General features: G+C 44.0%; 1 protein-coding gene across 3 annotated transcripts in view; it reads right to left on the bottom strand.

The window, feature by feature from the left end:
- The window catches only part of LOC145352915 (protein maelstrom homolog), a 51,502-nt gene that overhangs the window by 16,748 nt on the left and 18,568 nt on the right, over positions 1 to 16,186 (bottom strand). For all 3 annotated transcript variants that reach the window (XM_080203214.1, XM_080203213.1, XM_080203215.1), the window contains exons 5-6: positions 15,654 to 15,695; positions 1,303 to 1,433 (exon numbers count right to left, since the gene is read on the bottom strand). In XM_080203214.1, the coding sequence (XP_080059340.1) occupies positions 1,303 to 1,433; positions 15,654 to 15,695 (173 nt within the window). The remainder of the gene's footprint in view (positions 1 to 1,302; positions 1,434 to 15,653; positions 15,696 to 16,186) is intronic.

Below are 16,186 nucleotides of genomic sequence, written 5' to 3' on the forward strand. Positions count from 1 at the left end.
ATTATTGCACTTGTCTGTGGCATTCCGATGTTAATCCAGTGACAATATTGGGTAGGGGAATTATAAAATCAGGTGAAAGCAAATTATAAAACACTCAAAGGTGGTAAAAAAAAAAGATTCAACAAGTTTCACTGGTTGAGAGATGTCAGCATCTCACGGTTATCAAAATTGATAATACACTGCACGTATAATTGAAATATACTATCACATATAGTAAATATATCTTAGTTTGTTGAAACAGTTGCAAAATTTCAAATAATCTGATTTAATATTCATCCAGCAGTCAACATTTCTTTACACCAATATTCTTCCCCCATGGCTCTCTTTGAGGCTACCAAGGGCAAAGATGTTAGGGCTAATTCTCCCAGCCTGCTGCGCTGCTTTTACAGCACAGTAGGCCAGGAGACTGAAGTGGAGGCAGTTGCACAGGCTCCCCACTGGACGCCACAGTCTCTGCAATTCTCTGGCAGCTGGATTTCCAGCACCATCAACTCCATGCCAGAAATCGGAGCAGACCTGCATAATTTATGCAAACCACAATTTAAATGCACTTTAAGTATCATTAGCAGGTCCAGAACTGAAATCTCTTGGCCCACTCGCGTCTTCATTTCCTCCCTCCCCCCCCCACCAATGATTCACTCCAGCAAGGAGCTACGCTGGAGTGAAGGGGGGGGCAATTGAGCCCCCTCCCTGGGCACTGCCACTCTGGCATTTCCAGCCTGGTTTTCTAGCACTACCCAAGGGGCAAAGTGCCAATGCCCAAGTGGCATAAGGTAGTGCCAAGGGGGAAGGAGGTAATGGTGAGGCTTCTGAGGGACAGTCAGTGCGAGTGGGGAGTCCCATTGCTACTCTGCACTCAGGACTGCAATCAGGGTTTGGAAGGGGGGGGGGGGGATCGCATGGCCAATGGTAAGGGGTCATAAGACAGCAATCGAACTGGCCAGCGATTGGGAGGCTGGCAGTGTGGGCTACTGTGCACGTGTCAATCTCGGCACTGATAGATCGGCGCATATGCAGTGGCCCACTCAACACTACGCTGCCAGGCTCTCCAGCAGGAATAGGCCCTGCCCTGATTTTTGGAGCAATTCATGTTAGTGCACTGCAGAGTGCACTGAGTGTGGGAGACTATCACTGAAAAAAAAGCATGATTTACTCCTATTTTTATGCAAATTTGACACGTGGAATTTTTTTTGGGAGAATTGCGACTTATGATTCCAATTCTATTTCCCCCTCCCATACAGCAACAGATGCTTCCTGAAGTAAAAAGTGAAATTTTCCCATAGAAAATCGTATTGCTATTACCTTACAGTATACTGGGAGGAAACCACTGCTTCGTGCTGGCCTCAGAAAAGTACAGAACTGCTGGAAGATCTCACGGTGATTGGAACTAGCAAGTTCAAAGTTTGAAAGTGGGATTTTGTGAGTGGCATCACCTAAGGAAGTGTTTATAATTGTAGTAATTATTTACAATGTCATTAATTCTTTCTGCAAATTTCCCCCCCAAATTTCTCACAACTGAATAATTTTAAAATATATTTACTTTGACGATTTCCAATTGTGCTCTAGCACTTAACTAGAAGAACACCTGACCATTAACTAGCTTATGTTGAAATGCCAATTATTCAAATTTTGGTCCTACCTTTAAAATGAACAATAGACCCGGTAGACAAGAAAAACAGCCGTGTGCTTTCAAGTTCAAAAAGATACAGAACGGTTAGAATAAAGTTATCATAGCCAGAAATTAGTAAGAGAGATATTTAATTTTGTAAAGCTTTTAACAATAATTAAGTTTATGCTCAAGTTGTTTTTTTTTATATTCTGGGTCAATTTGGTATCGGTGTTAATTGAAGACTTGAAAATAAATGCTAACCAAAGAAGATTGGAATTTTCCCAGTCTCAGAATCATGGATTTACAGGGAGTATTACGACCAGGTGAGAAGGATTAAATTGGCTATTCAGACTCTTCAGTTAGTCAAAACAAAGGATTAATTTTCTTTTTCATGAGGATATGCTTCTTCCAAATTCAAATCCAAATATATTTAACTGTTGAAGCGGTGAGCAATAAGGAGCCAATCAAACAATACACACACACACAAACACACCCGCAAAATTGTTTAACTTTGTGTGTGTGTAAGTGTCCTTTGAGTATCCTTAAGGTGTAGATTTTTAAATATTGTGGCCTTTTTTATTAGCTGTTTTCGTGGATGCCTAAATGCAAATGTTGCAATTATTATGATATCTCAGTTCACTGGCAGACCTCAAGTAAAGGCTTGCGAACTGGTTTATACACTTGTTCCAAAAGAGAAAGAGTGAGCTTTCAGCCTGTCTTGTCTAAGTCTTTCTTGCAATCTTTCTGCAGTAGCTGCAGTCTGGCATCTTATAATTCACACATTGTGTATTTGCAAGGGGCTTTGGGTGGATCTGTGGCAAGTATTGTTTTAATAACCAACACTTTGCATTTTTAACGTCTTCCTTAGATAGTGACTAGTTTTGATGGGCTGAAATCTCCAATTAGTCATAGAGGTCTACAGCACAGAGAAATCCATCACACCTGCACTGGTCAAAAGAAAGCACGTCTATGTTTTTCTAAGTGCGGTGGAAGGTGGGTCTGATGATGCAGTTTTGGATGGCCAGAATGGTATACACTTTCATGCTTGTAGCATTTGGGCACCACTTATAAATCTCAATCTAGCAGATCATATCACTTTCTCCAACCCACCTGCCTTCACAAGACAACGCAGGATGTCCAGAATCCAGAGGCAAAACAATTCTCAAGAAGTCTCAATCACCAGGCCATCGAGGCCTTGATTCAACGAGTCCAACTGCAGAGTCCCAAGGTAGATCAGGAAACACCAACCTCACTTTTCTGGCCTGGAAGGCACTTGCCCAGGTGGTCAGTGCAACTGGCAACTGTGCTAGAGGCACCACGCAGTGCAGGAATAAACTCATCCACTCCACCAGGGTAAGTCCTCCCACAGCTCCGCGGATAAGACTGTCAATCTCTCAACATGGTATCTTATACTCAAATGGGATTCTCTTCACAAATCTCATGCATTCATTACTGGTGAACACAAACGCCCATTCTCCCATCTGTCATGCTGTTCATGCTCCATCCCCTGGTCCTTCTGGAGAAGGCTCATCTCTTTGTATAGCCCTCCCAGTGCATACTGCAGAGCCACCTGAGCCATCCACGCATCTGAATCACATCCTCAGAAATCCTATTGTCTGCTCTGAGGGAATGTGTGGAGTTTGGAACAGAGTTGTACCTCTCCTCAGCACAAATTTGAAAGCCACTGCTCAAGTGGGTAGCCTTTACCCTCAGCAAAAATCTGTGCACATGTTCTTGATCCAGTCATTGTTCTGATGGACATTCCCACCCTCTCATCCAAGCCCATCACCTGTAAGACGCCTACGCTTCACATGATCTCTACCCACCCTACCTGGAGTCTGTGTGCATCCCCTTCCAGGATACATGTGGTATCCCTTTGACCCCCTTATTTGTGAACATTTCATAGAGCCTTGTCAAGGTCCAGCTCTCTAGTCTTGGTCTCTCCTCCGTGTTCTATTTTTCATCAGCCCCCAAAAAGGGTCCAAATATATTCTTCCTCTCATAACTACTGCCTCTCGTTTCTGGTTTAATTTTAGGAAATCTTTTCCGTAGGAAGAATGCTGAAGTCATAGAGGACATAAAATTGAGAGGTCTAAAACCCAAATTCAAACTAACCAATCAGTTATTTTGCTTCTGCATTTTATTATTCTGCTTAGAGAACACAGAATCCCTTGCGGTTTTACGGCAAGAAGAATTTATCAACTTGTCCTCCACTTTCAAAGACAGGGGCCTGGATTTTGCTGTTACAACAGTGAGGCTATCAACACTCAGTTATTATAGGGTAAATCAGAGAGCAACATCTGGCATCTGCAAATGTGCAGTTAAGTGCAGAAATCAGAAGCTGCTGTCAGATACAGTACTGAGCTTCTCAACAGGCTGCACTGTAGCAACCCTTGCCAAAAGATTTGGCACCAAAATTACAGCAACACTGAACTAATACTTGCTCACTAGTTTCACACCAAAGACAGGTTAGAAAGCCAGGGCTAGTGCTTTCAAGAGTGAGTGAATTTTAAGGACCTGATAAAATGTGATTACCGTAGACCAACCCCTCTGGACCTGAACATTTAATATTATAGTGTCATTCCCTTGGAAGAAAATGTGTGCTGGAGGTTTTTAATGTTTTCTTCTTTACTTTTCTTCCTCTCTCTAATTCCTGACTACATTTCCCAATTTTTATTTTGTTTTCACTATACAATTAAAATTTGTTTAATTTCCTGCATTATACATTTTGTTTAGACTTCAGATGGATCGGTAAGGAATCTTCAATCTGTTTCGTTGAAGGGTCTCTGTGTTTCTCGCCTTGCACAGACCACACTAATCCCTTGCAGAGGACAGCCATTGGCTCAATACTCAAAGACAGGATGTCTCCACTCTAAACCTAGACAAATCTTTGTGCAGCTGTCAGTGAGGCGAAGGACAAATTCCTTTCCTTCACTGCCGGCCACAAAATCCAGGATTGCGCATTAAACCCAAGTTCGACTGTTTAAAAGACTATTACCATTTTATACCCACTTATTCTTCCTCTGCAAAATGTACCAACTTACTTCTCGGTCTCAAATTTTATTTAACATTTAAGTTCTGAGCTATTACCAACATCAAATGGTCCCAGCTATGATTTTGGTTACAGCCCTCCAGTTCAAAACACATCCATTAACCCCTACTGTTTAGGGTTAAGTAACTTTCTATCCATGCTGCCATATTCTCTTGAAGTTTTCTGCATGTGCAAATGGCAAATGGTCAGGCTATTTACCTTTCCATGAGATCCCATCAACACCTGACCACATTTTTCTTTGGCAGGACAGACAGGGACAAGCAATAACTTTGAATCAAAGGTTAGAATCTTGTCCCATCTAGCCATCACTAACTGGGTGAGAGAAGCACCCAGCCCCTTTGCAGCAGCTCACATATCTCAAAGCACAGCATTTCAATTGGAAGAAATCATGAGAAAAAACACGTATTAATAAATGTGGGGAGAGATGGAGGGAAACAAAGAGAGGATTCAAGTATGAAAGTGCCACAGTAGAATGAAAAACAACAATCCCCAGTGTTTGCAACCAAAGCTTTCTGAAGTTATCCTTTACGCTGATGGAGACAAGGACAAAATAAAACCATGGAAAGGGTATCCCCAACACCAAGAGAATACAGGCAAATTGAAAGAGATGGATCAGACCATCAGTGCCATATTAGCCACCCTCATCATTCCACTATACTAAATCACATTTCCAGCATTTGTTAAACTGCCTTAAAGTAGTTCACACAAAGAGGACATCTACAGACAACTGGGTAAATAAAATTGTAATCAGCCGCCTCTTCTATATTTCTGGTTTCTTTACAATGAAGTTGTGTATGATTATAGACAAAGCAATAAAACGGTGGGCATCAGGCAAGAAAACCGTAAGAACGTTCAGTATTTACTTTGCAAACAAACTGAACAGAAATAGAGACTGGTGGAGTAGGAGGAGGATACGCTTGATTCACGCATTAAGTCTCCTATGTGTTGAAGATGGTGAATAAGTTGAAGGAGTCTACTAATTATATCTCCATTACTATGATATTCCCCTGCAGTTCATGCAATATAGGTGTAACCACAATGCCGTGAAGAAGTGTGTTCCAGGTTTTGATGCAGTGACAGTTAAAAGACAGTGATATATTTCCAAGTCTTTAAAGAACAAAGAAGAACAACACAGCACGGGAAACAGGCCCTTCGGCCCAACGAGCCCGCGCCGCCGTCCTACTATCTCAGTGACCTATTCATGATTTTAGTCTACGCCTAACGTGCGAGGATCAGGGAGGTCCAATTTAGGGACAATTTTAGTACCCAATCAATCAGCCTAAAAGCACATCTTTGGGGGATGTGGGAGGAAACCGGAGCACCCGGAGGAAACCCACGCAACCACGGGGAGAACGTGCAAACTCCCACAGACACAGGCCCAAATCCATGTGTCCGCACAGCAACAGAGATAGTCTCTGAGCTGTCATGTTGCCCTCGAGATGGTCCAGTTTAAGCACACTAACGACATGAAGCAATAGGCAACTCCCGAAGCAACATCCAAGAGCAGCCCACTACAACCTGCCGCCTGCATGCCCCTTGCTGGACTTAAATGCCTGTGGAGACAAAAAAATTCATTATTAAACAGGCAAAGACTAACATTCCTGAGGCAAAACGTATTCCCAAGCCTACAATGTTCAGTAAGGCCTACTATATCCCCCTATATGTAGCCCGCTCATATGGCTGTCTAAGTGACTCTTAAACAACCCTAGCGTGCCTGCTTCCACCACCTTACTCGGCAGTGCATTCCACACCCCCACTACCCTTTGCGTGAAAAACTGCCCTCTAATATTTGTCTTATACCTAGCCCCCCTCACCCTAAGCCCGTGACCCCTCGTTCTATCCATTTCTTGTAGCGGAAAAAGCTTACCACCATTTACTCTATCTATCCCCTTCATAATCTTATAAACCTCTATTAGATCCCCCCTCAGCCGACGTCTCTCAAGGGAAAACAGCCCAAGTTCATCCAATCTTTCCTCGTAAGACAGCCCTTCCATACCAGGCAACATCCTGGTAAATCTCCTCTGCACTCTCTCCAGGATCTCTACATCCTTCCGGTAGTACGGCGACCAGAACTGGACGCAGTACTCCAAGTGAGGCCTAACCAACGTTCTATACAACTGCAACATCAGACTCCTACTCTTATATTCTATACCTCTTCCTATGAAGGCTAACATACCATACGCTTTCCTCATCACATTCTGCACCTGTACCGACACCTTCAGGGACTTATGCACTTGCACCCCCAGGTCTCTCTGCGTATCTATACTCCGGATAGTTCTACCTTTTATCGTATAACTCCCCTCCACATTATTCCGGCCAAAGTGCATCACCTCGCATTTCTCCGGATTAAATTCCATTTGCCATCTATCTGCCCAATCTACCAGCCTGTCTATGTCTTGTTGCATTGCCAGGCACTGCTCCTCAGTACCCGCCAATCCAACCATCTTGGTGTCATCAGCAAATTTGCTGATCACACCACCTACCCCCTCTTCCAAGTCATTAATATATACCACAAATAGAAGAGGTCCAAGTACCGAGCCCTGCGGCACACCACTGGTGACAGGCCTCCAATTGGAAAAGGAGCCTCCCACTACTACTCGCTGTCTCCTCCTCCCAAGCCAGTTCTCCACCCATCTACATACCTGGCCTTGTATCCCATGAGCCTTCACCTTTTCTATCAGCCTACCATGAGGGACCTTGTCAAACGCCTTACTGAAATCCATATAGACAACATCAACGGCTTGTCCTTCGTCAACCGTTTTTGTCACCTCTTCAAAAAATTCCACTAGATTCGTAAGGCATGACCTCCCTGTAACGAAGCCATGCTGCGTATCCCTGATCAGATTGCAGCGCTCCAGATGTTCATACATCCTATCCTTGAGGATCCTCTCCATTAGCTTGCCTATAACTGAAGTCAAGCTCACCGGCCTATAATTCCCTGGGTTATCCCTCTGACCCTTCTTAAACAACGGTACTACATTTGCAATGCGCCAATCCTCTGGGACCTCACCTGTGTCCAAAGAAGAGACAAAGATTTGCGTCAGAGGCCCAGCAATTTCATCCCTCACCTCCCTTAACAGCCTGGGATAGATGCCATCAGGCCCTGGAGATTTATCCGTCTTTATACTGTCTAAAAGTCCCAACACCTCTTCCCTCGTGATGACTATATCCCTCAACGGATCCTCAAACTCCTCAAGCACAGCACCAGACATCAGGCCCCTCTCCTGCGTGAATACCGACGCAAAGTATTCATTCAGGATCTCCCCCATTCCCCCAGGCTCCAAGCATAGTTCCCCTCCTCTGTCCCTGAGAGGACCAATCTTCCCTCTAACCATCCTTTTATTTCTAACATAGGAGTAAAATGCCTTAGGATTTTCTTTAATCCTACCCGCCAAAGCCATTTCATGGCCCCTTTTTGCCTTTCTGATGCCCCTTTTAAGTTCTCTCCTACATTCTCTGTATTCTTCTAACGCTATCTCTGTCCTCAAATGCCTAGATCTAATGTACGCCTCCCTCTTCCTCCTGACCAGGTCCTCAATATCCCTAGTTACCCACGGCTCTCTAATCCTACCCTTCCCATCCTTCCTCTTGACCGGCACGTGCCTTTCCTGCAAAGATTTTAGTTTTCCCTTGAGAGACTCCCACATACCCAGCGTCGACCTGCCATCAAGCAGCTTACCCCAGTCCGTATCTTTAAGATCCTGCCTAATCCGGTTGTATCTAGCCCTCCCCCAGTTTAACACCCTCCCCTTAGGACAGGCTTCATCTTTATCCATTAATATCTTAAACCAGACAGAGTTGTGGTCACTGTTAGCCACCTGCTCTCCTACTTCAACGTCAACCACCTGCCCAGGCTCATTCCCCAGAACCAAGTCCAGTATAGCCCCCTCCCTGGTCGGGCTATCCACATACTGCTCCAGGGATCCTTCCATTACACACTGTACAAATTCCTCCCCGTCAGCACCCTCTGATCTTGGCACCTTCCAGTCTACCCCGGGGAGATTAAAATCTCCCACTACCACCACCCTATTCTTCCTGCACTTATCTAGAATGTCCCTGCTTATCCCTTCTTCCACAGCCCTCGGGCTGTTGGGCGGTCTGTAGTACACACCCAACATAGTAACATCTCCCTTCCTATTCCTCAACTCCACCCATAGCGACTCGATTCCTATATCCTCTATTCCTCCCTCCCTCTGCACTGCTATGATGCAATCCTTAACTAACAACGCCACTCCCCCACCTCTCTGCGACCCTCCCCTATCACGCCTGAAGCACTTATACCCGGGAACATTCAACTGCCAGTCCTGCCCTTCCTTTAACCAAGTCTCTGTCACCGCCACCACTTCCAACTTCCTTTCGAACATTATTGCCTTCAGTTCATCTGTTTTGCCAGTCACACTCCTAGCATTGAAACACATGCACCGAAGACACTCAGAAACAATCCGATCCTTCTTCCTACCCTCCGGGCTTACCCTATCCCCAATCCCAGTTCCGTCCACATCCCCACCCCCCCTCCATATTAGTTTAAACACTGCCGAAACACTCCAGCTAACCTTCCAGCTAAGATATTCACACCCTTCCCAGTTAACTGTACCCCATCCCTCTTATATATTTGCCCCTCTTTCATAAAGACTTCCCAATGGTCTACGAATCTAAAACCCTCTGCCCTACACCAATCCTTCAACCACGCATTGAGTTGGAGTATCTCATTATTTCTAGCCCTGCTAGCCCCAGGCACCGGCAGCAGCCCAGAGAACGCCACCCTGGAGGCCCTACATTTCAGCCTAGCCCCCAACTCCCTGAACTGCCTACGTATGTCCCCCCTGCACTTTGTTCCTACATCCTTCTCTCCTATGTGCACTATCACATCAGACTTGGTCCCTCCACCCTTCAAAATTCCCTCTACCCTTTCTGAAACATCCTGTACCCCTGCCCCAGGGAGGCAGACTACCATCCTGGATTCCCGCTTTTGCCCACAGAACCGCCTGTCAATCCCTTTGACTCTCCCATCCCCCACCACTATCTCACACCCTGCACTCTTCCCTTCCTCCGAGATATTCTGATCTCCCTCCCTTGCCTTCTCTACCCCAGCTGTCACCCCACCCTTGATATTCCGGGGTAATTCCTCTGGGGCGGTCCTAGTGCCACGACTCCTTTTCTTTTTGCTCTTCCTAACTGTGACCCATCCGTCTCTCCTCCCAGGTCCTGGTATCTGCTCAGTGTTACTGTCCCTATCCATTATTTCCTCATTTTCCCTAACTAAAAACATATCCTCCAGCCTCAGTTCCAGCTGCCTCACGCGGGCCCTTAATCTCTGCACCTCTAGACATTTCCCGCATATGTGGGCTTTCGGGAGATGTGCTGTCTCCAGAAATGTCCACATATGACAACGAACACAGTGAACACGTGTAACCCTAGACCCTGCCATTATGTTTGCCCCCTATTAAGTTGTCCTATTAATTCCTGTTACCAAGCCTACTCTCGCCCAAGCCCAGTGAGCTTAAGCCCTTTTACCTCTCACTCTGCTTCCCGCCTCACTCCGCTGCCCGCTAGCTACCCTGGCCTTCTTTTTATACTCCCGCTCTCCCTTCCCAGCAGCCCCCGCGCCTATCTCCCGCTACGGAGCGCCAAAATAATCAAAAAACCCTCTCGAACTAGAATTAAGTCAAAATATAGTAATTACAATGCAGCACACTCACCAAAAGGCAGCCACTCGTCGAAATCACAGCTCCAGAGAACAGTGAGGTGGATCCTCGGGTGAGTGACTGTTTTATACTCCCGCGCTCCCTTCCCAGCAGCCCCCGCGCCTATCTCCCGCTACGGAGCGCCAAAATAATCAAAAAACCCTCTCGAACTAGAATTAAGTCAAAATATAGTAATTACAATGCAGTCTTGGAGGGGAACTTGCTGGATGTTTGATTTATTACTGTCACATGCATTAGTATAGTGAAAAATATTGTTTGTGTGCTATACAGGCAAGGATTACTGTACACAGGCAAGGAAAGGACAGTGCAGAATGTAGTATTACAGTCATAGCTAGGGTGTAGAGAAAGATCAACTTAATGTGAGTTAAGTCCATTCAAAATTCTGATGACAGCAGGGAAGCAGTTTTTGAGTGAGTTGGTACACGTCCTCAGAAGTTTGTATCTTTTTCCCGATGGAAGAGAGTTATGTCCTGAGTGCATAGGGTCCTTGATTATGCTGGCTGCTTTTCTGAGGCAGCAGGAAGTGTAGGCGGTTTCAATGGATGGGAGACTGGTTTGAATGATGGACTGGACTTTGTTCACAAGCCTTCATAGTTTCTTGCAGTCTTGGACAGAGTAGGAGCCGTACCAAGTTGTGACACAACCGGAAAGAATGCTTTCTGTGGTGCCCCTGTAGAACTTGGTGAGAATTGTAGTGGATGTGCTAAATTTCCTTAGTTTCCTGTGAAAGTAGAGGCATCGGTGGGCTTTCTTATTCATAGTGTCCACATGAAGAGACCAGGACAGGTTGTTGGTGACCTGGGCACCTAAAAACTTGAAGCTGTCGACTATTTTTACTTCATCCCCATTGATGTTGACAGGGGCAGGCCCTCCACTACACTTTCTGAAGTCGATGACTATCTCCTTTGTTTTGTTCACGTTGAGGGAGAGATTATTGTCGTCACACCAATTCACAAGATTCTCTATCTCTTTGTGGTGCTCCCATGGATCAACTGCCTTTGTCCTTCTAGGTGGTAGAGCTCATGAGCTTGGAAGATGATGTCAAAGGACTCTTGGCAAGCTACTGCAATTTATCTTGTGAATGGTATACACTACTGCCACTGTGAGGCTGAAGGAGGGATTGAATGCTCGTGGTGATGTTGATCAAGCAACATGCTTTATCCTGGGCATGTTACATATCCAGACAAATGAGGCACATTCATCATACTTCTAACCTATGCCTTGCAGAAGCGGACAGGTTGTGATGAAATCAAATGTTGAGTTACTTGCCATGGAATTCCCTGCTCTGGCCTGCTCATATAACCATGATGCGGAGATGTCGGTGTTGACTGGGGTAAACACAGTAAGTACTCTCACAACACCAGGTTAAAGTCCAACAGGTTTATTTGTAGCAAACACCACTAACTTTCAGAACTGGTTGTTCCTTCATCAGGTGGAACCTGACAAAGGAACAGCCAATTCCGAAAGCTAGTGGCATTTGCTACAAATAAACCTGTTGGACTTTGATGTGGTGTTGTGAGACTTCTTACTGCTCATGTTGTTACAGTACTTACATGGTTGTTTCAGTTCGTCTGGCTAATGGTAACCCCTGGGATGTGGTAATGGGGGATCCTGCAATAGTAATGTTGTTGAAGATGAAGGGAGATGGACAGTTTCTCCCTTGTTGGAGATGGTCACTACCTGGCATTTGGACTGATACATGGAAATTAACATTCAAGTCTAAATGCCATGCTCAGAAGTTGAAATTGGTACTGAACATTGTGAAGTTGTATATTGTATCTATACCATAGAAGGAAGATGACTGATGCAGCAGCTGCAGATAGATGGACCTTGAATAATACTTAGCACTTCTGGCTGAAGATGGCCCTTTGCACTGGCATAAAAATCAGCATTGAGGATGAAAATGACTATGTAGCTTCCATTTCTGATTGGTTATGGCTGGACTGAAGAATTTTGATCTGGTCTGTTGCTTGTGAGATTGCTTGGCTGTCTCTTTAACACACTGCTTCTGCTGGAGGAACAAGCAATATTGCTCGACAAATCTGCTGGAATTCTTTGAAGATGTAACAAGTACAGTTGACAAGGGGAAGCCAGTTGATGTGGTATATTTGGACTTTCTGAAAGTGCTTGACAAAGTCCCACATGAGATTATTGTGCAAGATTAAAGCGCATGGGATTGGGGGAAGTTTAACGAGATGGATAGAAAACTGGTTAACAGAGAGGAAACAAAGAGTAGGAATTAATGAGTCCTTTTCAAAATGGCAAGCTTAACTCGTGGGGTGCCACAGGTATCAGTGCTGGATTCCCAGCTATTCACTATGTATATTAATAATGTGGGTGAGGGAACAAAATGTAACATCTCGAAGTTTACAGATGATAGCATGTTAGGTGGGAGGGTGAACTGTGACGAGGACGCAGAGATCCTTCAGAATGATCTGGACAGGTTGGGTGAGTGGGCTAATTAATGGCAGGTGCAGTATAATTTGGATAAATGTGAGGTTATTCACTTTGGAAGCAAAAACAAGGTGGCAGGTTACTATCTGAATGGCTGTAAATTGGGAGAAGGGAGTGTGCAGTGGGACCTGGGTATCCTTGTGCATCAGTCACCGAAGGTAAGCATGTAGGTGCAGCAGACTGTAAAGAAAACAAATGGCATGTTGGCCTTTACTGCAAGAGATTTTGAGTATAGCAGTAAGGATGTGTTGCTGCAATTATACAGGGCCTTGGTGAGGCCACACCTAGAGTATTATGTGCAGTTTTGGTTTCTTTTTTGAGAAAGAATGTTCTTACTCTCGAGGGAATGCAGCGAAGGTTTACCAGACTGATTCCAGAGATGGCAGGCCTGACATATGAGGAGAGATACTAGGTTAGGATTGTTTTCACTGGAGTTCAGACAAATGAGAGGGGATCTCATAGAGACTTATAAAATTCTAACAGGACTAGACAGGGTAGATGCAGGGAGGATATTCCCGATGCTGGGGGTCCAGAACCAGGGGTCACAGTCTGAGGATTGAGAATAGACCATTTAGGACAGAGGTGAGGAGACACTTCTTCGCCCAAAGAGTGGGGAGCCTGTGGAATTCATTACCATAGGAAGTAGTTGATTCCAAAACACTGAATTTATTCAAGAGGCGGCTGGATTAGCACTTGGGGCAAACAGGATCAAAGGTTATGGGGAAAAAGATGGACTAGGCCATTGAATTGGATCAACAGCCATGATCATGATGAATAGAGGAGTAGGCTCGAAGAGCCAAATGGCCGCCTCCTGCTCCTACCTTCTATGTTTGTGACACCAGAAACCAGTTTTGCAAGACCAGTTGAATAATAACATAACCTTCAAATGTTCTGCTGACACAGCCCAAACCACAAATCCCATCTAACACTGCATACGTTGGAGATTAAGATCACCTATGAAGTTCAGCAAAAGTGGTAACCATAAGACATCTTGGTGGTACAGAATAATGAATGGACACATTGAAATGAACAATTTCAATATTTGGTAGTCAACACACGGATGGAATACTTTGTTATCTTTCTTATCTGATTATTCATATTTGCAAGCATCACCTTTTGAAAGAATATTCAGAGGTATTAAGAGTTGGATAATGGTTTTGACCCCAGAACATTAGTTGAGTTTCTGAATTTATAGTCTAGCAATAATACCACTAGGCCATTGCCTGTCCATGATTTCTTGTCTAATGCCTCATATTGCTGGCACACTGCTGATTATTGGGATGTAATCTCCTCATATTTCATCTTTCTCTTTATGTAGCTTGTAGAGCCAATCCCTTGGAAATGATCAAATTAGGGATAACGCAACTAGCATTATAATCCTTAGACCCTTTGCTGAACTACATTGAGAAGCTTCACCAATGTTTCCATACAATGCAAGTGGGACTTGAGAATAAAATATTGCTCAATGGCAAAGAAAGTACAGTATGTGTAAAACTGTCTGCCAGTACACCACCAGCATCTTGAGTTACTGTTCAAGGTGAATTTTCCCCTCAGTATATTTCATTATACAATGAAGTTCATTTGTCCAGCGTGGCCAAATTTATGCATGTCATATGAAGTTACCAGATTTCGCCAACTAATGAGCTTTAACTCCTCATTCCCATAGCTGTTCCCCAGTCTGGAGAAAAGGCCTCTATACAAACAATTTTTAAAATCTATAATTTTTTAATTCTTTAATTGGGATGTAGGCACTACTGGTTGGGCAGCATCTATCTGGAGTCACATGTAGGCTAGATCAATTAAATTCAGTAGAATGCCTTCCCTGAAGGGCATCAATGAGCCAAATGGGATTCTACAAAAATTATCATGGTGGGATTTGAATCCATGTCCCCTGAGCATTATCCAGAGCCTCTGGATTACTATTCTATAAGTGGAAACCCTCTGGACACTGAACTAGAATCAAAGTAAATGAATGCACTCTTTCCATTTTTTTTTACTCATTCATGGGAAGTGGTTGTTGCTGGCTGACACAGCATTTATTGTCCATCCTTGGGGACATTTAAGAGCCGACCACATTGCTGCGGATCTGGAGTCACATGAACGCCAGACCAGGTAAGTCCCTAAAAGGACATGGGTTTTTGCAACAATCAACAATCGCAGTACAAGAGGCCATTTGGCCCATCAAGCCAACATCATCAGCAATTACAACCAGGCCTGATCCCTAATCAGCATCTACCCTGCTTATCTCACTGATACTAAGGGTCAATTTAGCATAGCCAATCAACCTAACCCGCAATCTTTGAGGAAACCAGAGCAGCCAGAGGAAACCCACACAGACATAAGGAGAATGTGCAAACTCTACACAGACATCGATTGGAGGCTGGAATTGAAGCTTGGTCCCTGGCACTGTGAGACCTCAGTGCTAACCACTGTGCCACTCTAGTCATCTTTAGACTTTTTAAAATTCTAGATATTTATTGAATTAAAATGTCACCGTCTGCCATGGTGGGATTTGAACCCAGGCCCTAGAGCTTTACCCTGGGTCCCTGGATTATACCATCACCTCCCCTAATGAAATAGAAAAGGTTTCATGATCTCAAGAATAGAGCCAAATTGAATTTTGGTGACAGTATTCACACTCCAGCAGAACACTTAAATAACTCAAGTCTCATTGTTTAATTAGTATGCACAGGTTGCCAGTCAATCCGAACAATTAATCTTCCCTGATTTCATCCATCATAACTATAAACCTGGAAATCTCTAACCTGTGGCAATTTTCACAGAAGTTCATATAAATGGTAATTATTTCATTTAAAGAATTTCAATTACTTACTTGATACTTGGCAATGGTACCGAAAACCACATGGGATCGTACCTGAACCGGGGAGAAGGGGAAAGGATTACAGAATGGTTACAGCATCGGAGAAGAAAACAGAAAATAAGTAACTTTAAGCATTTGTGTCATAGACAGTACACATTTGTACCCTTAACGTTTTGCGAACCATTTAGGGAAAAATCACTAACCATGCCGACACCAGCAGGAGCACGAGTACATCACGGCCAAATATTTTCCTTCAATTTCAATAAGAATAGATTTGGTTTGCTTGGTGAGCAAATCAACATGACATTGTTGTGCAGCCCATAGAAAAACAAACACTCAGATTGCTGGCTGCATTTCACATTTCCAAATGCCATCTTAAAATATTACTTACAAGGATCAGTTTCAAAGTACAAAACTATACAAAAAAGTTAATGGTGTAAGACAAACTCTTACAATTGTCTGAATTTATTGACTACAAACAACCCACTATTTCAAAATGAATTTAAAATCTAACATTATCCACATTTAATCAATGCAGATGCAAA

This window comes from Carcharhinus amblyrhynchos, chromosome 15 (assembly GCF_965287045.1).
Source record: "Carcharhinus amblyrhynchos chromosome 15, sCarAmb.v2.hapA, whole genome shotgun sequence".
NCBI lineage: Eukaryota > Metazoa > Chordata > Chondrichthyes > Carcharhiniformes > Carcharhinidae > Carcharhinus > Carcharhinus amblyrhynchos.